General features: G+C 38.8%; 2 protein-coding genes and 1 long non-coding RNA gene across 13 annotated transcripts in view; 2 read left to right on the top strand and 1 right to left on the bottom strand.

Moving 5' to 3' along the window:
* Positions 1 to 522, top strand: part of LOC141571522 (uncharacterized) — a 50,296-nt gene extending 49,774 nt beyond the window's left edge. For all 4 annotated transcript variants that reach the window (XR_016020491.1, XR_016020493.1, XR_016020492.1 and 1 more), the window contains one exon: positions 153 to 522. This is a non-coding gene — a long non-coding RNA (uncharacterized LOC141571522). The remainder of the gene's footprint in view (positions 1 to 152) is intronic.
* RBKS (ribokinase) overlaps positions 1 to 10,724 on the bottom strand; it is an 82,652-nt gene extending 71,928 nt beyond the window's left edge. For 6 of the 8 annotated variants that reach the window (XR_012496287.2, XM_019735338.3, XM_019735339.3 and 3 more), the window contains exon 1: positions 10,566 to 10,724. Coding sequence is in view for 5 of the 8 variants with exons in the window: in XM_019735338.3 (XP_019590897.1) it covers positions 10,566 to 10,654 (89 nt within the window). In the remaining 3 variants the exon portion in view is untranslated. The remainder of the gene's footprint in view (positions 1 to 10,565) is intronic. The other 2 variants (XM_019735342.3, XM_088796238.1) reach the window with 1 other exon arrangement.
* Positions 10,725 to 10,990: 266 nt separating this feature from the next.
* Positions 10,991 to 25,662, top strand: part of BABAM2 (BRISC and BRCA1 A complex member 2) — a 367,671-nt gene continuing 352,999 nt past the window's right edge. Inside the window, exons 1-2 of the mRNA XM_019735370.3 lie at positions 10,991 to 11,136; positions 14,385 to 14,536. Coding sequence (XP_019590929.1) covers positions 14,409 to 14,536 — 128 coding nt within the window. The 5' untranslated portion in view covers positions 10,991 to 11,136; positions 14,385 to 14,408. The remainder of the gene's footprint in view (positions 11,137 to 14,384; positions 14,537 to 25,662) is intronic.

The following is a 25,662-nucleotide window of genomic DNA, read 5'->3' as shown; positions in this document are numbered from 1 at the left end:
TTTGACAATCAGTTTTCTCTCATTTTTCTTTATTTTTTTGCTGAGCAAATGGTGAATTTATTGACAGAAAGAGGATAGGACAGTGCACTCTCAGAGTGGTGGGAGTAGGCAGACTGGGAGAATAACTACTGCCTTCTCTCAATTTTTCTTAGGAGGGTGAAGCTCACAATGGCCCATGTGGGGATCGAACCGGCAACCTTGGGACCACCAGCACTGCACTCTAACCAACTGAGCTAACTAGCCATCCCTCATTTTCTTTCCTAATGAGAACTTTTAAGATCTGTTCTCTTAGCAACTTTCAAATATGCAATACAGTATTGTTAGCTATAGTCACGTGCTGTACTATATACCCCCAGGACCTATTTATTTTATAACTGGAAGTTTGTAACTTTTGACCCTTTTTACCTATTTTACCCGCCTTCCCACCACCTGCCTCTGGTAACCACCAATCTGTTTTCTGTATCAAAGAGCTTTTTTGTTTTTTTTGTTTCTAGATTCCCAAATAAATGAGATCATATAGTATTTGTCTTTGTCTGTCTGACTTATTTCACTTAGAAATAAGTGAAACCCTCTACGACCACCCATGTTGTAAATGTCAAGATTTCCTTCTTTTTTATGGCTGAATAATATTCCATGTTATGAAAATTGGAGTGAAAATTCCACATTTTCTTTATCCATTCATCCATTGATGGACACTTAGGTTGTTTCCATATCTTGATTATTGTAATAATGCTGCAATGAACATAGAGGTGAACATATCTTTTCCAGTTAGTTTTTTTGTTTCCCTCAGATAAATATCCAGGAGAGGAATTGCTGGATCGTAAGGTAGTTCTATTTTTAGTATTTTGAGGAACCTCCATACTGTTTTCCACAGTGGCTGCACCAATTTACATTCCCAACAGTGTATGAGGGTTCCTTTTTCTCCACATCCTCACCAATACTTACTATGTTTTTATCTTTTTAATAATAGTCATTCTAACAAGTGTGACATAATATCACATTGTGGTTTTGATTTGCATTTCCCTGATGATTAGTAATATAGAACATCTTTTCATGTACTTGTTGGCCATCTGTATGTCTTCTTTGGAAAAATGTCTATTCAGATCCTCTGCCCATTTTTAAATTGGATTATTTGTTTCTTTGCTATTGAGTTGTATGAGTTCTTTATATATTTTGGATATTTTTCTTTCAGTTTTGACTATAATATGGAACATTCAGTACCTATAACAAATACTTGTTTAACATTATTAATATGAGCATAAAAATATAACAAACTCTATACTTAAAAAAGACCTACATGTACAGATCATTCCATTCCTCTACTTCTTTTGGCCGTGGTACTAAGTGATGTTACCGGGGAAAGAGTGGTCGCCTCCATCACAATGTCACAATAAATTTAGTGTTTATTCTTAAAATCTTATTAGCATTTCAGATCTCTTTGCATATCTGATTCCCTATGCCTGGAATATTCTTTCCCCTGCTTCTGTGCTGAGCTAATCCATATGCATCCTTTCAAATTCAACTCAGATATTACCTCCTCTATGAGTCCTAGTTGAACAGTGTGGGTTGGTTGACCTCCATTCTAGCAACCTATTCATGTTTCTCATATTCACTTCTGTACACTATGGCTTAAGACTGTGCCTAGATACATCATGTGTCCAATAAATATTTCTTAAAATATATATTAATAGTGCCAGATACCATTACTTGAGTGCTTACCGTAAGATAAATATTGCACTAAGCATGTTTTGACCACTAAATCACTTAATCCTTACAATAACCCCATAAGAAAGTTATTTTTTCCCTCTCCATTTCACCGATAAGGAGGATGAGAGTTAGATTAAGGAACGTACTCAGGTTCACCCGGTAGAATATGGTAGAGTCAGGACTCAAACCAACGTTGGTCTGACTCCAAAACCCATTATAATATATTATCCACAGATGTACTTAAAGCCCCTTGGACCAATCTATATTTCATGTTTTTATAATTTCTTGTGTAATTTCTGGTAGCTATGCTTCTGAAGAACACTGGAGTTTTGCAAGCTGAACTAAGATGCTAAGATGGAAAGACCAAATAAGGTGCTCCTTTCCCCAGAGCTCAGAAGGAATTAACTTGATGAACAGAATGTTCTCAAATTTAACTTTCCTTCTTAAACCCTTGGGCACACTACTCTGTGTAAATTATAATGTAATAGAAGAGATAATGTAATTTCATGTGAAATATGAATAGAGTTACCTTAAGCTTAATATTCTATGCTATTCCACAAAAAGTATCATGACTTCTTTGTGCTCTACAACCTTAATAAGTTTGAGAAACAGTATTCTAAAGAGTAGTTTATTGTAAAATAACATGTTTGAAATGAATCCAAATGCATCAGAACTCACATTAAATGTGAATAGATTATGTTCTCCAGATAAAAGCCCCCCCACAAAAAAGATTAGCCGTAAAGAAATATAACAAAACGAACCAACAAAAAGACTAAATCCAGCTATGTACTCTTTATAAGACACACCTAAAACATAACTGTAAGAAACTGAGGGCAGTCGGTTTGCTCAGTGGTTAGAGCACAGTGCTCATAACACCAAGGTCACCGGTTGGATCCCCACATGGGCCAGTGAGCTGTGCCCTCCACAACTAGATTGAAAACAATGACTTGACTTGGAGCTGATGGGTCCTGGAAAAACACACTGTTCCACAATATTCCCCAACTGAAAAAACAAAGAAATTGACAAATCTACCATCATGGTAGGTCATTTTAATGTAATTCCTTAAGTAACTGACAGATTAAGCAGACAAAAAGTCAGGCTGGCCTAATGAACATATATAAAACACCATGGCTCATACCTATCAAATCATCATATTTCTATTATTTCTAATATATACGTTGAACATTTACAAAAATTAACCAGGTACTAGGCTATAAATAAAGTCTCTTCAAATTTCAACGAATAGTATATTTAGAAAATATTCTCAGACCTTAACATGTTAAGCCTCCATATAAGTAAAAAGGTTAAACAATGCTTCTAAATAACTGAAAAAGACGTAATAATGGTATTTAAGTAGTGAAAACTAAATTATAATATAGTTGTTTTTCCTCTCTGAAAAGCACGAAGCGTAGAATTCTTTTGTTCCATAAGACGAGATTCTTTCCAAGAACTGCACTTTGTAGGTCTTGTCAGTTTGGGAAAGCTAACTGTCAGCATCAGGGTTTGCTCATAAAGGACCAGAGTCCACGCTTGATTCATACCCATTTTACTTAACAGATGTTTTCAACTATTTTATCCCCTGAATATTTCTTGAACTGTTTCCCTCTTCTTTATCCCCATCACTACTGTCTTAGTTCAGGCCCCCATCAATGCTTGTGAAGGTAATGTTTGCCTTACCTTTCAAATGGGTCTCCCTATCTTCGAGGAGAATGCCTTTGCTACCTTCAAAACACTGCCTTCTTTAAAATCTGCCTTTGGCACTGAGTGAGCAATGTGAAGTACAAAGCTGACCATGTCCTTCCTGTACTTTGCGCCCTTCACTGGTTCCCGGGCCTCCAGAATAAAACCCAAGCACTGTGGCACGGCCGATGGGACCTTGCATCAACAGCTTCCATCTGATGTGCTGCAGACACAGTGGGCATCCTCTGTGCATGCCCATATCCGTGACTCACTCTTCTTTCCTGGGCTAGCATCTGCTTATGTTTCAAGACTTGATCCAGGGGGCATCTCATCCAAGAGCTTTTCCCTGGGCTCCCACAGAACCTGCAGCTGCTTACATCATACTACAATGATCTATTTTTGTGTCCTTGAACTAGAAGTTCCTCAAGAACAGTGGCCACGTTTTACTAACTGCAGTATCCTAGCACTTAGCACAGTCCTAGTATTTCAATATTATATACGGGTGATCAAAATACTGGATCAACATTCATCACGAAGCCCTCCTTGCCTTGGTCTCCCAAGAATATAGACACCAGGGCATGAAGAGCTGACAGGGAATGGAGTGTAAAGGGAATGATTGGTAATACCACACAGTAGGCATTCTTTCTTGATCATAGGTAATTTTTAACATATTTTATGTTAGTGTATTAACAAATTTAACAAAATTAGCAAATTTCCCATGAATGATTTCTTTTTCTTTTCTTCAGTTTCAGGTGTACAAAATATTGTAATGGTTAGACATTTACATACCTCACGAAGTGATAAGTCCCCCCCAATCCACTACCCATACTCAGACATCGAATAGAGCTGTCACAATTCCATTGACTATCTTCCCTATGCTGTACTTCACCTTCTGTGAGACTTACATATATAATTATAGATGACACTCAATATTATTCTACTCCAGCGTCAGGTGTACCGCGCAGTGGTCAGGCATCTGCACCGCCTATGAGGTGATCCCCCTGATAAGTCCAGTGCCCATCTGGCACCCTACATGATCTTTACAACATTATTGATTATATTCCCCATACTGTACTTCATATCCCTGTGACTATATTGTGACTACCAATTTGTACTTTCTAATCCCTTTACCTGCTTCCCCATCCTCACCCCTCCCATCTAGCAACCATCAGTTACCTCCCCTCCCCCCCCATATCTCGGAGTCTATTTCTGTTGATATTAGGGAATTCAGGTGACAGAAACGAGTTTAACAAAATACTAATTTAATTATTGATTGGTAACCAATAAGCAACTTTCAAGACCAACTTAAGGAGCAGAAATAACAATGAAGGATGATATTATATTCCTTTAATATTGGGAAAGCATACTTTTTGGACCAGCATTCCTTTGGCTTTTGCTTTCCTGAAAATGTAACTTGCAAGACGGCAAAAGCCAAGAGAGATTTTTATATTCCTAAATATGAGAAGTTAAGAGATTTCTGGTGCAATGCAGGTTAAAGGGTACTGTAGTGTGTCAACACATTCAAGGTACAGTATAAAACTTTGGCTTATTTTTTCTTTTTTAGTAACATAGCTCCAATGTTTCATCCACTTTGGATCTAAAAGCTTCTAAATTCACTTATTCCACTATCCAACTAAAATCTTTTGAGAATTAAGCAATCATTTTTTGACTTGCCAAGGATTAAATTTGGATGTTTGGTTGCACATGAGCCTTATCTCTCAAACCATCACTTTTAATTGGAGCATGTAAAAGGATAACATAGGGTTTCAGTTGACATCATAGTCTATTGCCATGGAAATGTAAACATGGGTTTCTATTAGATTTGCCTCAAAGCAAGTTTTAGTGGTACACAGAGACCGGGAGACAGGAGATAAATCATGTAAAAAATGTATCCTCTAGATGTTGGCGTGCCCTAGAAGCTTAGATCCTCAGTGATCTCATCCTGCCTCACGGCTTTAAATACCATGTATACACTGATGACTCTCAAGTTTGTATCTCCCGCTGGACCTCTCCTCTAAACTCCGAACTCAGATACCAGTCTTTTTGACTATTATCTACTAAATCTCACATGTCTACCCTTAGCTCCTGACACAGCCCTCTCTCTACCCAACTTGCTCTGCTCACGAGCCTCTGCATCTCAGCAAAGGTCAGCTTCCCTTTCTGCTTGCAGAGGCCATAGACCTCGGAGTAATCCTTCACTTACCTGGTACTCCTCAGCAAATCCTGTCAGCTCTACCTTCAAAATACAATCTCTTCTGTCTTGCACTGCTTTCAAGGTACCATAATTTCTTGCCTAGATTATTGTGATCAAGTCTGAACTAGTCTTCCTGCTTCTGCCCCTGCCTTCCTTCAGTCTATTCTCTCTTAGCCCCCAGGGTGATCATATTACAATGTAAATCAGATTATGTCACTCCTCTGCTCAGACCCACCAATGGATTTTCATCTTATTCAGGGTGTGGTCCAAGCATACCCCTAAAAATTAAAGATACCAAAGGCATGACACCACAGTTATGTGTCGGCATGGGCTGATTAGTCATTAGTCCATCAAGATGTCTTATTTAAGAGGAAAGAATAGGCGATTTTAGGTGAGATGGCCCTGAAGAAAGAACCAGATGTCATTTACTCCCAAGTCTAGAAACCCCCATGGGTTATGGGCCCAGGGCGAGAGGAGGGATCCTTCTCGCAAGGGTTGCTGGTTTCACGTGAGTTGGTAGTTAAGAAATAACCCGTTGGAGGTGATAGGCGTGTTGTCTGGAATTGATTTGACTTAATGGGGTATGTACGATCAATCATTATATGTATTATGTAAGATTAAACATTGACTTTGGTCAAGGATATTCCTGTTATTGAGAATTCTATGTACGACTTCAATTAATGTATTATGTAATATCATGGTTTTATTATACTTGCTTATATGCATGGGGTAAATAACTAATGTACGATTATACATGATATGTACTATATAATTTATGTTCTAGTTAACATAATGCACGAATTACATAGGGGTGGGTGGTAGGACCTAACGTCCTTGAATCATCATCCCATCCCTGCCCCTCTTTTCTTCTTCAGCCTCGTTCACCGATCCTAAGAGGCTTTATCCCACATCAGGGCCTTTGACATATGCCCCTCCCCTAGGTATCTGTATGGCTTGCTTCCTTCCCTCTTTTAAGTTTTTACTCAAAATCAGCTTCTCAGTGAGGCTTTCTCTGATCAATGATCTAAAATTATTACTCCCATCCATCCCCCTTTTGTGCTTTATTTTCCTTTAGCATTTATCTAACTACCATGTATTTTACTTATTTCTACTGATACTGTCTCTTCCACTAGATGTAAGCTCCAGGAGGTAGGGATTTTTGGCTATGTTTTTTATTGTTGTATCCTCTACATCTAGGAAAGAGCCTGGCATAATATAAAATCAACAAATATTTGTCGAATGAATAATTGAAAAAAGTGGGGAGTACACAGAACAACAAATAAAGATTATTAGTGAAAGCATGATTTAACCAACGCCTGTGAGCCTAATGTCTAAAAAAGTTCATTTGTTGTTGAGCTTTCATGGTAATCTGTCTTTGGAGGAACTGACTTAATTTTCCACAAGAACAGGGTTGATTTCTCTTAGCAATGTGAAACTTCAGAGATGAGTGTTTAGGAAGAAGGAAGAGAATGATGATAAATGCAGGTGGGTATTAAATAATGTTCACTGTTTGCCATGTTAGCTGAGCTAATAATATTTAAAAATTATTAGTACATAGAGCTTACTATTCATAGTGGACTAAAATTAGAAATGAATAAAAAAAGTTGCTCTTTGATGGAATTAGCAATGTCTGGCACACAGTAATGTAATACATAAAGAGAGTTGGACTAGATGCCATCCAAGAGGGCTTAGTTACAGATGTAGTTTTATTTCTAGTGATTTTACAGTATAGGCATGGGTGTCCAGGCTGGTTATAGTTACACTGAGATATAAAATAAAGAATGGTAATGAAGATACTGTCTTTAGACCTGAAAATTATGAATGCTTCGTTGTTATTCCTTATCAGCTTACAAAGTAAACACTTAATGAAGGTACAGACTATGAGCCCTCAAATGAACTTTAGATGACAGGGCAATAAATAGTGGCTAGAGTTAGAGTAGAATGATATAATGGAAAGATAAAGGTTGGGAAACCTGGAGTCCAGCTTTCACTATGCCACTAATTGTGTGATTTGGGGTGAGTCATCTAACCCCTCTTAGTTACCTCACCTATAAAATGTGGACAATGGATTAATAGGCTTCCGTGATCGTCCAAGCTCTAAGTATTACACGTGTTTTTTTTACTTTAAGCTTAACCACTGTGGTAGGCAGAATAATGCCCCTCCACCCCTCACTCTGCCCCACAGACGTCCATATCCTGATTCCCAGAACTTTGGGTATGTTATATTACATGGCACGGGAGAATTAAGGTTGTTAATAAGATGCCTTAAAATAAGGAGATTATCCTGAGTTATCTGTTTGGGCCCAATATAATCGCAAAGATTCTTATAAATGTAGAAGAGGGAGGCAGAAGCGTGATCGGCAAAGTGATGCCATGTGAGAAAGACCTGACCAACCATCGCTGGCTTTGAAGATGGAGGAAGGGGCCATGAGTCAAGGAATGTGTGTAGACTCTAGGAGTTGGAAAAGGAAAGAAAACAGATTTCCCCTAGAGCCTTCCGAAAGGAACACAGCTCGATAGACACCTTGATTTTAGCCCATTGAGACCTGTGTTAGACTTCTGACCTCCAGAACTTAAGTATTAAATATGTATTATTTAAGACATTAAGTTTAGGGCAATTTGTTACAGCAGCAATAGGAAACTAATATGATCATGATACGTTCCATAACTAGCAAAACTGGACCCATATCTATCACACATGCAGGGTTTTAACTAAAAATCCTATACTAGGGTACTCTGTAAAGACTTCTAGAGGCAGAAATAGTCAGAAACCGTGAGGAGTTTGTAAAAAAGTCATGGGAGAGAGTCTACACGGTAATAAAATTACTAGTGAGTCACATGAAGGGTAGAGACCTGGATATTTTATGTAGGAAAGAAAATGGCAAGAGAAGAGCAATTAGAGGTGATCCATAATGTAAGAGTTTCTTCTCTGGACCTCACCTTACTCCTCTATAAAATGTAGGTCTGCAATAAATAATTTCTAAATTCCTCTAGCTCTGAAATGAGATGCTAACGTGGGCCTTTGACACCCTGCCCTCCCCAAAATTTGAAGAGTATTCATTTTAGAAAGTACTGTAATTATCTTTAATGTCTGATGGTCAAACTTCACAGAGAGCTCTTAGTTTAACAAGAAAGTGGCTCTTAATTTTAATCCTGACATTCTTATTCAGGTAGGTTACTTGGGAAAATTGTTTAGCTTTCTTCCTCTTCTGGCACCTCACCTATGAAAGTATGGTAAGCATTTAGGTGGATTTCCTAAGGAATGAATTATTTCAGATGTCTGAAAGTTTATTCCTTTTTGAGACTAAACTTTAATTATATTTGATGGAACTATTTCTAAAATGAAACACATGCTCTACTTTCACATAAAATTTAATGGGTCTCTTATTTCCTCTTCTTGAAGAAAAGTTGTAACATTAATTACTATAGTGGGCTGCAAGACAGTGATGCTCTAGAAAGCAGTCAGCAAACTATGGCCTGCAGGCTGTTTTCACAAGACTTGGGAGACAATTGTTTTTACATTTTGAAAGGGTTGTTAAAAAAAAAAGGAAGATGTGACCTAGACCCTAAACATTTTCTATCTGGCCCTTTACAGCAAGTTTTGCTGACTATTGCTCTAGACAAAGATGTGTAGGCCTCTTCACCAAATGCCCACAACTAGATTGAACATTATGCTCTGTCACCAAAGGAAGTACACCTATCTTGGCACAGTGTCTGATAAGATAGCTCAAATATTTGTGGAAAAACAAAGGCTGCTGACATTTGACATTCTTCTGTTGCTTGTTGTTACCCGCTCCTATTCACTTCCAGGTTTTTGGCAATCACTATTTGGCCCCTAGCAGTCACTCCCCCTTTCTACTCTCTGCCTTTCTAACTTTGGCCTGGAAATTTGATAAGCGAACTTATAAACATTTTAAGCAATATAAAATTAAATTGGTTATGTGAAGACCCTAGAACTATTTTCTAAGTAAAACACAGGTGGTTTGGTACAGAGATTTGGTGACTTATTTGGATTCTTCCAAGGCCTTTTATTTCTAGGTTCTCTGCTATCCTTTGGATAAGCATGGTTGCAGAACAGATGAGGTCTTACTGTAGTATGCTGGATGTTTTATTTTTATAACATAAAAATAGCATTATATCTGAAAAGCTGTTCACCAAAATATTAAACTTTTAACAATCTGGATGGTAGGATTTTCTTGGAATATCTGATTTTTATTTTTGCAATGAGTAGTTTATAATCAAAAAAGCCATTTTCATATTTTAAAATAGAAGATAAATTAGAAGGATCTCTACATCCAATCTCAATGACCTAACTCAACTATTTTCGTTTAGCATATTTTCTTTCAGCATACCTCCATTCATTATTTGATCACTTTTTAAAAATGGTTGTAAATATTGTGTTTACGGGTTTTTATTTTGACTCACACCTGGGTTGCCATAGGTTACCCATGGTTACTATAATACTGAAAACTAAGCTATACATATGAGATACTGGAGGAATCAATACGGTGAAAGGTGACTGATCGCCTTTTTGACCTCTGCTCCATTCCCTTTATACAAGTTCAGACGAATGATACCCAACCTGGAGTGTTAACGTTTCACAAAACACTTTACTTCCTTTGGTCCTCACAACAATCCCAAGAATGAGGCAGGCACATTCTTGGAGGCATAATGAGTTGGCCAATGTCATTCGGCTCGTCAGGGGAGAGGCTCATGAGCCCGGTCAAGAGAACAGGTCTTTGGAGGCGCTTCTAGTAACAGAGCTTTCACTACATCCTGGCGTCTACGTTCCCTCACTTGACAGTTACCTTTAGAAACTCAAATCCTGCCTCTTCCACCCCATCAAGGCACACTGAGGGCTGGGGAAACCTGTACTCACACAAAAGCTAACACTCTCCATCCCCAAAGCCCCAGTGTCAAGGCAAAGAGCACACAGTCTGCCCCCTCGCGCGCCGCAGACTCTGCGTACTGTCCCCCGACTAACCTGACTAGGTCGGTCATGCAGGAGCCCACCACTACCACCGCCGCCACCTCCTCCTGCCACTGCCTCCCGGGTTCCCCAGACGCGGCCATCGCTCCAAAGAGGTGCTCTCCAACCTGGAGGCTGCCCTTTACCCTTTGCCCGACCCCGTAACCAGAGACGCCGCTGCTACGCTTCCTAACGACGCGGGCCTTCCCGACGCCAATGCGGGTCGCCCACCTAAATGCCCGAAATAACCCCGCCCACCAACTGCCCCTCGTTCTTCCAGGAATTGTCTCCCTGCACCTCCCCTCAGTACAGGGCCCTTCTGATAGTTCCAGACTCCGCGTTGCTCGACCTGCAGGAGGCAGGCGCTGAAGAAGGAACTTTCAGGCGCTGCGGGGACGCCCGGCTGAGCGGGCCGGGGGCGCGCACGCCGCCTGGCTTCTGGTCCGCAGAGGGGGCGGGGCGGACGTCCGGGGGCGCGCACGCATCCGGCCCGCGGTGCGCGCGCAGGTCGGTGCGTCGGTCGGGGGCGCGCTCGGGTAACCTGTACCCCACGTAGTCGCCGGTTACCGAAAGGACTAAGTTCCAGGTACCTAGACTGGGGCTGGTGCGGGGAGGATGGATCCCGAGTCGCACAGGTGGCGCTGAGGACCGTGGTTTAAATATCCCCAGGGCTTGCCATCTCTTCCTTTGGAGAAGGCCCTCCTTCCAAAGATGCCCTGTTTATCCCCATCACGCTGGTCCACTCAAGAACGAGACCCCAAGGCCAGGAGTTGTTCTTTCTCCTTATCTAGCCTGCCCCCTGGTTCCCGGTTAAGCTCAGACTCCTTCCTCTTTCTCGCTTCAGGAAATCATATAATTTGGGGGAAGGGAGCGTGTCCCCTTTCAAATGTCCCCTAGAATGGGATGGTCATTCTTTGGGTCTGAGCCGGTTTGTTTTTCTTGATTGCTGCTCCGTGGAGAAATTACTTCCCCCGTGTAACTTCCCTCGTGCGCTGTATGACGTTGACGTGACGCAGCAGGACGCCACCCCTTTCCGTTCCATGACGTCAGCAGGGCACATGTTTCCGTGTTTGTCATCCCATCTTAATTGCAAGAAACTGGACGATGCTTTAGACGTCTTTGTATTCCCCAGGTGCCCATCAAAGGATCTTATGTGACCCTATTTTGGGGCAGCAGACTCTTGTAAAAATTGTATTTCTGCATTTTCCTTCTGTAATATGTCAAAATCAGGAAATACAAATTGCCTAAGGAAGGCCGACCACTGTTAAGTGTTTGCTTATCTGGGATGTATGACAGTGCTGCAGTGTGTAAAAGCTACTGCTAGGGGATGATCCACCCATGTTCTTGGATCAAAAGGACCATCATTGGCTCTTCTGTGACCTTTGATTTTGGAGTCAGTGTTTTTTTTCCTCTCCTTTAGAGAAGTCACAACACCTCACAGCTGAAACAGATTTTATCGCAGCATGAAATCTTTAACTGTCAAAAAATAGTATTATGGCTGTTCTGGAAACAAAGACAGAAGTTCATTCCTTTTAGGTGTCATTCTAAGGTCGTGACAGTGCCTGAATTGGAATAGGTTGTTGTCACCTTAAGTATAGTTTGGCTTCCGGAGCAGGTTTGTTCCCTTTAGCATTTGGCGAGTGCATCACTTCAGCAGCAGGCCAGCAGTAGTCTAATTTGTTGCTAGTTGTCAAGCAACCATGAGTTTAAATCCATGACATTTTGTCTAAATTTTATAAGATGTATACTTAAAAAAACTCACTTTGATGCTTTTCTCTTTGGTGATTCTAGTTACACATTCTTATTTGAGAGGAAGATGAGAATAGTGGACTTTGAGGGAGACCTGGATTTGAATTTTGATCCTCCTGCTTGCTAGGTTTGTGATTTTGAACAAGTTACTTAGTCTTGCTGAGTATTAGTTATCCGTGAAATGGAAACAATAATATTAACCAGAGGACAGGATTGTTTGGGGGAAGTAAATGAAACTACAGCCAGGTGGGTAGTATAGCACTTGACACTGAGGAAGTGTTCAGAATGTGTTGGTTCTGTTTCCCTTTTTCATAGAAATGAGAGATAAAATAATAATAGGTATAATGGGAAAACAATTTTGTAATGTAGGTGAGATCCGTTTGCTTTTTTCTGAGGTAAGTAGTTTTGTATTTGCGTATGATCTAGATAAGCATCCTTTCAAGAACTGTGACATCAGTGGGTAGAAAAAAGGGTGGAAATGTGGCAGAAGAGAGAATAATAGGCTTCAAAATGGTAATATGGATTAGTATACTTTTCAAAGACCAATTATAAAAATTATCTGTATCATCGGTTCAGTGGGAATTCCTTACTGCCCAGGGTTGTGAATATCAACTGCAATAATGTATGTGGAAGCTCTTTATTAGTGACAAAGTTATAAAAATGCATGATTTTTATGATTCATAATACCATGCATTAGATGTTTATTCTTACTTTGTGAAGACCTTGGAATGGTGGAGGGATTTCATCTGTTAAGTGGTCAGAAAACGAGATTGTTTTATATTTGTAGAAAGGATTATTTGGGTGCTAAGTATAAAGCTTTTACTGCCTCAAAGCATACTTCTGGGTGTCATCACGACATAGGGTCACAGTGTTATCATTTTTTGAAAGATCATTTCAGTCTTTCCCTTTATTACTGTCTGAAATGATGAAAACAGGTACTAGTTTTCAACATTTATTTTAGCAGGGACATGTAAATTCTTGTATAATATATGGAAACTAGAACTAGAACATCATTTACTTGTAATTTGCGGGAAATTAAGGGAAATTAATTTGCTTTTGATGTGGGATTATTCTTTCAGATTGAGGAAGAAAATGATCATTCAAATTGACTTATTCACCTCTGAAAGTAGAGGCTTTTGTTTAGAAATCTATTAGGAATTCATGTACTCCCTCCCCCAGCCCCATGGGTTTCCAAGTAATTTAGGTATGATTTATTGGTTTTACTTTTGTATTTTCAAGTTTTATATTTCAACTATGAAGCATTGTGAGAACTTCTTAGTGCCTTACAGACTTTTAGACCCATGTTAGTTTGTGTTGCTGAATATCTGAATAGGTGTATGTTTTCATGACTTAATTGTCAAGTAGATTTTTGCCAAATCTATTCCTCACATACACTATCCAGTACCAAATTTTTGAGGATATCGTCTCTCCATACCTATACATTCCTTTAGCTTTTGTCTCCTTATTCATTTATTTAAAAATGTTTATTGGGTGTTTAGTTTGTGACCTCGCTCCAGGTGAAAGATCACTAAGCATGTAATTATAATATACTGTGGAGAGGCAATTATGAAGTGAGGTATACCAGAAGTGAATAATTTCTATTAAGTAACATTTGCAAGCATGTTATGCTTGTTCTAGGATTTTATATAGTATTATCAATCAAGTTCTTATAGGAACACAGAGGGACACAGAGGGACGATTTCTAACCTAGTGGTATGTGTATTAGAGGTAGAAGATTGTCTGCCAAGCCTTCTTAAAGCCTCAACTAAAGTAGAACCTGCCAGTTGTCAGATAGACTGGGACAGCTTTACGTAGAGTGCGACAGTGTAGAAACCAGCTTTGGAAAGGAGGAGGGAATTGGATTTCAAGGGTTGCCTCTGTTCCTGAAACTCAGTGGTGTAGCCTATGCCCTAAGTAGGTGAACAGCAGGGAGATGGTTTGTTTCATTGAAGAGGCTGCTATAAGACAGGAAATGTTTATTCAATGCAAGAGAAACTTATGTGTGTGCTGTGCCAATTTTTAGGAAGCTTGTTATATCTGGTTCTTTTGGATACTCTGATCACCATTCTTTCCTTCTGCTTTCAGTGGTGGTTTGCAAATCAAGTTAAAATGTCCCCAGAAGTGGCCTTGAACCGAATTTCTCCAATGCTCTCCCCATTCATATCTAGCGTGGTCCGCAATGGAAAAGTGGGACTGGATGCTACAAACTGTTTGAGGATAACTGACTTGAAATCTGGGTATGTACTAGAACCAATCCAAAAAAACCAAACCTTTTCCTAATGAAAAGCCTTGCTTCCCAGGCTCATAAAAATTGGCCACAGAAGTTCATTAAGTCATGATTTTAGCACGTGTTGATTCAGTTGGTTTTCTCTGGTTCTTGACATTTTATGTTTCAAGTTGTTTTGCTTGTATTGTGGGCCACTGCTTTATGGTCATTGCTTTATGTCTTTTGGGGGGCCTTTTTGCTATATGGTTTTTAGCAAGTGTGTTTTTCATTCATTACTCGTTTTCTTGTTATGTCTTCTGCAATCCAGTATACACTGTAAGAGATGGGTTTTGAAATTCTGAATTTGACAATCTCTTCTAATAAGAAAATTATAATAGCTAGCCCGAATGAGTCATTTTTCACAATGGTAAGATCTCATGCCTACAAAACTTGCATTAAGAAAAAAACTCAACTTTTTATTTTGAAATAAATTTAGATTTACAGAAAAATTTCTCAGAAAATTAACATTGTTACAATACCGTTAATTGTCCTACAAACCTTATTTGAATTTGGCCAGTTTTCCCATTAATGTCTTTTTTTTTGTTCCGGGATCCAATCCAGGATACAAATTGCATTGAGTTGTCATGTCTTCTTAGTCTTCTCAACCTGTGACAGTTCCTGTCTTTCTCTGTCTTTTATGATTCTGACATGTTTAAAGATAGCACTGGTTATTTTGTAAAATGTCGCTCAATATGGCTTTGTCTAATGTTTTCTCTTTACTAGAGTGAGAAATGCATTTTTTCCAAGAACACTGTGGAAGTGATGTTGTGCCATTTTCAGTGCATCACATCAGGGAGTACATGGTATTCATGTGTCTTGTGTCGGGCATGGGAACTTGCTTCAGATCGTGTGTACCAGGTTTCTTCACTGTAAAGTGGCTTGTAATCAGGATCTTGTAGAGTGATGCTTTGTAGAGTGCAGATGTTCTGTTTCTCATCTGACTTTTGTCCATGGATTTTAACATCCACTGATGGTTCTTGCCTGCAGCTATTATTATTTTGGTGGTTGTCTAAGAGTGATTTTCTGTTTTTCTTATTCCTCCCACATCTATTCATCTCAATTCTACTATAAATAAGTGCTATCCCTTCTCCCCCAGTTAGTTGTTTTTTTCATTTATTTATATTAGTGTGAATTTTTAGGTAAATTTTTTATCCTCTGGGTTATAATCCGTATTTGGATTATACTATGATAAATACTGTCTTCATTTATTTTGTTGCTCAGTTGTTTTAGCCTTTGTCATGGGGAGCTCCGTCAAATTGACTTTTGGGTCCTTTCCAAATATATCTATTATTTTTTGAGCACTTTCTCACTAGAAATGTTGCATTCTTGGTTCTCTTTTAGTTTTCTTTTTAGGGTCTTGCCTTTTTGCCTTCTACAAATCTTGCTATGTTTTGACTAAGCTGGAGACTTGGATCTAAGGATATAGACTTACGTTCTTTAGTAGTGAGATAAAGAGGGCTAAGTTAGTTGGACATGTCATTGGAACAGTAGGATACTTTTTAAAAGATCTGATATTACCTTCAGTTTCTTTTTGGGGTGAAGAAAATGTTCTTCAATTGGATAGTGGTGATGGTTATACAACTTCACAAATACACTACAAATGATTATGCTGTGCACTTATAAGGGTGAATTTTATGGCATGTGAATTATATCTCACTAAAGCCGCCATTAAAAAACACTAAACCCATGAACCAGAAATGTTTTCTGGCCTGAATGGATAGGATACAGAAATAGGTCTTTATTCTTTGGTTGTCACGTTCTTTTCAGAGATATTGAAGACATGACAGGGGAGTAATGGCCAGAGGACTGGGGCCTGGCTTACGTAGGACGATATAAAACTGAACTTCTTTACTCCTTTTATCAGCGTCCTAAGAGAACAGTTGGGTTCATTGACATAAAGTCACTCTGCCTCTTTTCTGCAGATCCCCTCTTTAGTGTTCCCTGATTTCTGAATGTTTATTTCAGTGTTTAAGTGCAAATAGGGCTCAGATGATAAATTTGAAATGAATCCATTAGACCTGGCCTTGTCTGGACTAGATCTGTGAAAAATATTTGAAATGGCATTTAACGACATTTAGTATTTATGGAATTTACCTTCCTCAGATTTAAAAGAGGAATAAAAATACCTCTACCTACATTAACAGTTGTTACACATAAAAGGATGTGAAAAGCCTTATTAATCTAGAGCATTATTGATGCCTTTTATGTAGTACTTGTGTGAAAGCTCCCGTAAGTTCCTTAGAAGCTCATTAACAATTCTTTCTTCAACCCTTCCTTCAGCCAAAGTGTGGATTCCTCAAGTTTCTGTAGCAAAACAGTGGCAGAGTTAGGGAAAAGAATGGCTTCTTTTTGGTGTGTCATTTTAATCATTCTCCTTTCTTTTAGGTCAACAGCACTCACAGTTATGAGAACTGAGATTTCTATTAAGTCAAAGGGCATACCCTATAGGACACAGTATACACCAAGTATATCATGAGATGATTTTTAGATGTCACAAGAACCAGTCTTGTTGCTGTATGTAGCTACTTGCTCTTGAAGAGATGAGTTCTGAGGATCCATATTGTAGACCTGGCTCACAGGAAGAATAGATAGGCAAGAATTTATTCAAAGTAAGATTTTTTAAAAACCAGTAATTCATCTTTACTTTTCTTATGGCACTTAAATCTTTCTATCTTGTCTTAAGACTCTGTGTGTTTCTAAACTCCATTGCCAGGCTGTCAGTATTTTAAGGACAGGGTTCTTGTTTAATTTATTTTTATGCCTCCTTCAGGTCTTACTGTGGTACCTTTGACATGTAGTATAGTAAGTAGAGGTTGAATGAATGAATGCATTTGATGTTTTCCTAGAGAAGTTGCTTGATTTGGGGATCAGAGTGGTGTGGACTTGTGGCTCAGAAGAATGTTGATTGGTCTGGTAGTTATTGCTTAAATTCTGTTACACATAATCCTTTTAAATGACATTCCCTACAAATGAATTGACATTTTTGAAATTACAGCAAAGTGTATTACTGTACTGGCCTTACTCTTCTAGGTGGAATATATATTGAGACGTAGAGGGGCCAAATTTTTAATTTTAGGGAATTATTCCATGAGCCCACTGAGTGTTTATTAGCTCTCTGCTCTGTGTTAATTTGATCACAAGCATATGCTATTTGTAAGATGCCATATTTTGTCATTTTTAGTGATTTACTAATCTTGAAGATGTCTGAATGTTCAGCATTTTGGAATGATGCCTGGCAAATATAACAGGGAAAGCAGAGAGGGCTCACTGCAACCTATGGCAGCTGGGCCTTAATGTCTCTTTTCAGCATGTCACAGTGACTCAACCTTATTGGCATGTGGCTGTGATTGAGGCATCTGTTGTCACATCTCATTCGCCCACAGCTACCTGTTGCATTTTTTGTCCGTGTTCTGAATTTCATTACTTAATTAAAAATAGATATTCAGTGTACTTGATTACTCAGTAGAACAGTTTTAAAAGATGAGTGTTGTAAGCTTTGAAGACTGATCTCAATTTGGCTGCATTACTCTCTCTAGCTGGCACGTTGAACCTTTCTTTATTAGTCTGGTGCCTGGAAGGAAGCTGCTGCCCTGGGAAGCAATTTTAATTTTGAAGATGGACAGCTTTTTAACAATTTAGTATCTAGTTCACTTGCCTTTTCCATTTCACTTTTTTTTTCTGTACTCTTCTGGGATCAATTTTCTTTTTTCCTTGTGCATATCTTTATACTTTATATATTCATTATGTATGTATCTCTAAACAATATTTAGTCTCGTTCTGCATGTTTAAAAAGTTTATGTGTATTCTCCTGCAACTTGCTTATTCTGCTTAGTATTAAATTCGTGAGATTTATCTATATTAATGCTTATGGTCCCAGGTCTTCCATTTGCACTGTTATATGCTATTCCATTGTGTGAATATCCCTCCATTTTTTAATTCACTCTCCTACTGATTGACTTTTATGTTATTTTAAATTTCTTTTGACAAAGAATGCTATAATGAGCATTCTCCTACCTTTGTGCAAGAAGATATATATGAGAATATTTTCTGGGGTAGAGTTTTTTTGAACTGGGGGGTGTTTACTGGTTAGTGGTTGTAAAATCAATTGAGCGAGTAACCCTAATGTTTAAAAAATGAATGAGAATAGAATGCAAACTATCAGAATGTGTGACACATAATACAAATAAGCGCTGCTTTGTGGATTTTTGTTTCAGTTAAATAAGTGTGTGTGCACTAGTTCACGAGGTAAAATATGTTTGTGACGATCAAAAAAGTTTGAAACGTACCTCTAGGGTATATTTCTAGGAATAGAATTGCTGGCTCTTAGGTTATATACATCTTCTACATTATTATGCATTGCCAGATTGTATCAATTTCTTTCCACCAGAAATGAGTGAGAGTTTCCATTATTTTATAGTCTCAACAATACTCTGTGTCAGACTTAAATTTTAGCCAATTTGATGAGTGTGAAATGGTATCTCATTATGGTTTTAATTTCTGTTTCCCTGGTTACTAGTGTAGTGAAGAATCTTTTCATATTTTTATTGCCAATTCGCATTTCTTCTTTTGGGAATATCCTTTGCTCATCATTTTGGTGATTGCTTGTATTGTTGTACAGATTTTAAAGCATTCTCTAAGTCTTTTGGCTACTGGTTTTTTGGTAGTTACATGTATTACAAATATCTGCATTAAGTCTGTGGTTTAATTTGCACTCTTAATTTGGTGCTACTGGTATCCAGAAGCTTTAATAAAGTCACATTCCTCAATATTTTCTTTTTCAGATTTGTGCCCGTGTGTGTGTGTGTGTGTGTGTTTGTAAGAGAGAGAAAGGGAACATTTCAAGAAATTCTGTCATACCCAAAAGACATAAATCTTCCTCTAAGAATTGTCAAGTTTTCCTTTTTCCTTTTTTGGTCTTTAAAATAATTTTTTTTTCTATAGAATGTGTTGTGAGATAGGGATATAGTTTTTTCCCCCACATGGATAATTGGTTGTCTCAGAATCATTTATTGAAAAGGTCATCCTTTGACTGTGGATCTGCAAGGTTACATCTGTTATTGTGTCAAGTTTATATCACACATGGATCTGTCTCTAGGCTTTCTGTCCTCAATTGCCCTTGTGCCAATTCCACGCTGTCTTAACTGTTATAGCTTTATAGAATGTTATGATGGCTGGTAGGAAAAATTCTCATCATCCCTCCTCTAATTCTTTTTTTTTTTAAGTTTATTGGAGATAACAATGGTTAGTAAAGTTGCCTAGGTTTTAAGTGTACGAATCTGTAATACATCATCTGTATATCACATTGTGTGTTCACCAGCCACAGTCAGTTCTCCTTCCGTCACCATATATTTGATCCATCTTCTAATCCTTAAAAAATTGTCTTGCTGAGCCATATTTTCTAAATAGTTTTTGATAACCTCATTTAAATAGTTGTATACTGTTCTGTTAGGACATACCATAATTCAATTAACAAAACCCCTCTTTTTAACTCACCGAGAAAAGGAAATGAAGGGAAACTGACCTGGTGAGGGGCTGATTGAGAATTGATGGTCAGAAAAGCCCTGAGGAAATGAATGAAAGATGAGAATAATTCAGTGTGAGGCGCTAGGGAATTTGATGTAAAACGGGAAGGCCGTGTGCAAATGCAGGGGAAAGCACATGTTGCAGGATCTGCAAGGCCACTGTGGTTGGAATGGAGAGAGCGAGCAAGAGGGAACTGAGGTGCTTCTAAAGGTAGTCAGGACCGGACTATGCAGAGCTCGGTGGGCTATATTTGGGAACTTGGGTCTTATGCTGGGTAGACTGAGAAGCTATTGGAGGATTTTAAGCACAGAGACATGATCTTGTATACATTTTTTAAAAAATCGCTGGTGGTTATTTGGAAAATGGCTTGTGCAGGATAAAGTAGACTTGTTAGCTGTCCGTTACAGTAGACCAGGTGAGAGATGATGGAGTCTTAGAACATGGTGGTGGTAATGGAGATGGAAAGAAGGGAATAGATAGATTTAAGCTACTTAGAAGGTAAAATCAAGGGGATGTTGAATTTGGCATTTCAGAGAGCCTGAGTAAGTGGGTAGATGGTCGTGCCATCTGCTGAGGTGGATTGATTGGTGGAGGAACCAGTTTAATCTGCATTGATTGTTGTCTAGGTCTGCCATGGAGCTAACATTGTAGGGTTCCCCTTGCCTTTTCGGGTGTTGAATCTTACATCTTACTTGTACTTTCTTGTGCCCTCTTTCTTTGTTGGAGCATGCACTCTAATAGCATCCTAAGAAAGGGGGAGGAGAAGGTGCAGTTTTTGAGTTCCTAGATGTCTGAAAATGTCTTTAATTCTATTTTTAAACTTGACTGATAATTTGGGCAGGTAGAGAGAGAAGTCTAGGTTGCAATGATCTTTCCTTGGAATACTGGAGGCCTTGATCTGTACTGGCGGAGGCCCCCAGCACACGTATTGTTGTAGTGTCATGGATACAGCGTCTTCTCTGTAAGGATATTAATATACATATAGTTTTTTTTTAAAAATCGAGGTAAAATTGACTAATTATATTTTAAAAAAACATTTTTTCTATACCTCGCATTGTCTCTGTTTTGCTCTCTGTGCTTGATGCTGTTCGCTTCCCTCAAACTGATGATTCCTGGCTGTCCATGGCTATTAAAGAGCAGGGCTCTAAAATATGAATGGAAGCTCTCTGTGCACGGTGGGCTTGTTAACTACTGAGGCTCACTAGTGTGATCAGGAAGGAATCCTATCTTTTATCAGGTGATTGTCACATTCATTATTGGAGATCTTCAAAAGTGATATCTTTTGTGTCAGCAAAATTCCAATTATTGGGCCAACGCGTGTATGTAAAGTTTAAGACTTTTGATGTACTTAATATGGTGGCATATTATATTTACATGTAAGGATATGTAACGATGCATATCATATTTCTCTCCAGAAATGTATTAACAGTTTACATTCTCGTAGATGAGTTCCTCTACAGTTTTGATAATATCAGTATTATAAATTTTATAAGATTATTTGCTAATTCAGTGTGGAAATGGTATTTAATTGCTCTTCTATTTTGCTTTATTGTTGCAAGTGTGTGCTGCGCCGGTGCGTGTGTGTGTAAAAATGACCAATTCATGACATTTGTCCATTTTTCTGGTGGGGTGTTTGTCTTTTTCTTGTTGATTTGCAAAGCGTTTTATATGTTGTGAAGATTGATCAGGTTGAAGATGAATGGGCTCGGAAATGCCAACCTTTTTAGCAGCGAAAACCTGTAGCAGTTTCCAGTAGCTACTAAAGATTGAACGTTGGTTGTTGGTTGTCTTGAGCGGAGACGTGTAGCAATTCCCCATGGAGGGCTGTAGAAGCCGGCTGGCCGAGGCCTGTGAGGGTGGGGTGCAGACTAGAGGAGTTCTCTTGGAGGGTGGAGCACCAATGTGGGCAGTGGGGGGGTGGGGTTGTGGGTGTTACAGGGCAGAAGTTTTGCTAGGGCCCAGGCTGCTATCTAGGTGCCAGAGCATCTAAAACCCGGTGAACAAGTGCATGGGCTGATATTTTGAGTGCTGTTATCGACTCCATGTTGTCCTTCAGGAATTATTTGTTGGGCTTTTTTAACCAGAAGAAACAGTTCTCCCTACTCGTCATGCATCAGCTCATACTCTTTCCTCCTCTTAGAGATTTAACGTGGGTAGCTGATCATTAGCCTTCCTCTAATTATAGTAGTACCATACGATTAATTAAACAGTGTATGGATCTTTTAACATTTCCAAGTGCTGTCACTTATTTTATATTTTGTATGTAGGAGTTTTTGGGGAAAAGTCAAAATGGTGATGTTAGCCTTGCCCCAGTGAACTCTGAAATCACTGAACTTGGGAACTGTTGCTGGGATCCCAGTCTTCCCACAGAGTCTCGGGGTGGGGTTGGGGTGGGGGGCAGGCGCTAGGATAAATCTGGGTTCAGAGTTTTAGGTGGTTGTGAATTTGGGGCTTTTCTTGCCCCGCAGTGACTTCATTTCAGGGTGACTTCATTTGGTTTGGAGGTTGGGGTAGGGGAAGAGGTGAAGGGAAGTAGCCAGTCTAATGTGTCAAGGAAAGGGGATAGAAGATTCATTTGGTCTGTTCCTAGCTCTGCCTTGCATTGCTCAAGGAAACAAAAACTCATTGCTGTTATCTTGGTCCTCTCTATTCTGTGCAATTTTAGGGTAGTATTTTTTGACTAGTTTTGTTCCATTAGAATAAAAGATTTGCCATGTTCTTTAAGATGAGACGATAAGTGAGCCTCTTTTAGTACATGCTACTGGCACGTATATTTGTTTTAGGCCTCCGAATGCATTATTCCTATGCCATCACCTCACTGGTAAAGGACTCCCTACTGTCCATGTAAACAAACTCCATTTTAGCATCCATGTTACTTGAATAATACTGTTTTTTGATGCCATGTTCTTGAGAAATAATTTTGTAATCTTCCTTTCCAGGGCCACATTTCCTGAGTAATTTGGTTATCTTTCTAATGGCTTGTTATGAAAGTTGTTTTTCCCATTGACCTTGTTTCTCTTGACTTTTGGAAAAATATACCCTTTTTGTTTTCTGAAAAGATTTTAATCTCAACCTTTGTTTTTGCCAACTTGCTGGTACAAGATCTTGAATCAAGTAGAAGTTTTAGAGAATGTTTTGATGTTCCACTGTTAAGTAGGTATAATGCCCTTAGCACAATTGTTTTGTTTTTTCATCTATGGACTCCTAAGACTCTTCTGATTTAAAAAACTTTACTTAAAAAATGTTGTGGTTCAGGGCCGGCCCGGTGGCTCAGGCGGTTGGAGCTCAGTGCTCCTAATGCCAAAGGCTGCCGATTTGATTCCCACATGGGCCCGTGGGCTCTCAACCACAAGGTTGCCGGTTCGACTCCCGCAAGGGATGGTGGGCTGCGCCCCTGCAACTAACAAGGGCAACTGGACCTGGAGCTGAGCTGCGCCCCCCACAACTAAGACTGAAAGGACAACAACTTGAAGCTGAACAGCACCCTCCACAACTAAGATTGAAAGGACAACAACTTGACTTGGAAAAATATCCTGGAAGTACATACTGTTCCCCAATAAAGTCCTGTTCCCTTTCCCCGATAAAATCTTTAAAAAAAAAAAAAAAATGTGGTTCAGTAAATTATTCAGGTGTTCAGTTTGAGCCTTAGCATATACTTTCTTTCATGTGGGAAAATATACACAACATAAAGTTACCATTTTAACAATGTTTAAGTGTACAGTTCAGTGGCATTAAATACATTCACATTGTTGTGCAACCATCGCCACCATCCATCTCCAGAACCTTTTTCACTTTGCAAAACTGAAACTCTGTGCCTATTAAACGTTAACTCCTCATTCCTCCCTTCCCCTAGCCCTTGGAAATCACCGTTTTATTTTTTGTCTATGAATTTGACTGCTTTGGGTATCTCATATAAGTGGAATCATACAGTATTTGTACTTTTGTGACTGGCTTAGCATAATGTCTTCAAGGTTCATCTATGTTGTAGCATGTATGAAAATGTCCTTCCTTTTTAAGACTGAATAAATATTCCGGTTGAGTGTGTGTGTGTGTGTGTGTGTGTGTGTGTGTGTGTGTGTGTGTATGTGTACCACATTTAGTTTATCCATTCATCCATCGATGGACACTTGGGTTGCTTCTACCTTTTGGCTGTTTTGAATAATGCTGTTACAAACATGGGTGTACAAATATATGTTTTGAGTCCCTTTTTTCAATTCCTTTGAGTATATACCCACATGTGGAATTGCTGGACCACATGGTAATTCTGTGTTTAATTTTTTGAGGAATCTCCATACCATTTTGTTCCATAGCGGCTGTACCGTTTTACATTGCTACCGGTAATGAATGCACAAGGGTTCCAATTTTTCCACATCCTCATCAATACTTCTAATGGGTGTGAAGTAGTTTCTCACTGTGGTTTTGATGTGCATTTCCCTAATGACTAGTGACGTCGACCATATTTTAATGTGGTTACTGGCCATTTGTATGTCTTCTTTGAAGAATTGTCTAGTCAAGTCCTTTGCTCATTTTTTAATTGGGCTTTTGTTGTTGAGTTGTAGGAGCCTTTATATTTTCTGGATATCAATCCCTTGTCAGATTTATGATTTGCAAATATCTTCTCCCATTCCATAGGAGAATTGATACTCTGTTGATAGTATGCACTGATGCACACGGTTTTTCCTTTTGATGAAGTCTAACTTACTTATTTTTTCTTTTGTTGCCTGTCCTTTTGGTGTCACACCCAAGAAATCATTGCCAAATCCAACGTCATAAAACGTTCCCCCTTTGTTTTTTTCTAAGAGCTTTATTATTTTAACTCTTAAGATTAGGTCTTTGACTCATTTTGAATTTTGAATTTAAAGTTTTTGTGTATGGTGTAAGATAAGGGTCCAACTTCATTTCTTTTCTCCTTCTTCTCCCCCACTCTCTGTCTCTCTCCCTCTCTTTTCCTTCTCCTTCCCTCCTCCTCCTCCTCCTCCTCTTTTGTATATGGATATCTAGTTTCCCAGTACTCTTTTGAATGGACAGTCTTTCCCCATTAAGTGATTTTGGCACCCTTATTGAAAATCATTTGACCACATATGTGAGGGTTTATTTCTGTGCTCTCTATTCTCTTCACAATTGGTCTGTGTGTCTGTCTTTATGATAGTACCACACTCTATAGCTTTGTAGTAAGTTTTGAAATCGGGAAGTGTGAATCCTCCAACTTTGTTCTTCTTTTTCAAGATTGTTTGGTTATTTGGGGTCCCTTGAGCTTCCATATGAATTTTAGGATGGCTTTTTTTTTATTTCTGCAAAACAACACCATTGAGATTTTGATAGGGGTTGCATTAAATCTGTTGATTGCTTTGGGTAGTATCGACATTTTAACAATATTAAGTCTTCAGTGAACGCAGGATGTCTTGCCATTTTCTGTGACTTCTTTAATTTCTTTCAGCAGTGTTTTGCAGATTTGAGTGTCAAAGTCTTTTGCCTCCTCATTTAAGTTTATTCCTAAGTATTTTATTCTTTCTGATACTATTGTAAATGTGATGTTTTCATAATTTACTTTGCAGATTGTTCATTGTCAGTGTA

This window comes from Rhinolophus sinicus, chromosome 2 (genome assembly GCF_057876585.1).
Source record: "Rhinolophus sinicus isolate RSI-liver-muscle chromosome 2, RSI-T2T, whole genome shotgun sequence".
NCBI lineage: Eukaryota > Metazoa > Chordata > Mammalia > Chiroptera > Rhinolophidae > Rhinolophus > Rhinolophus sinicus.
The sequence above is the reverse complement of the archived record's forward strand: the minus strand, read 5'-3'. Positions and strand labels throughout refer to the sequence as shown.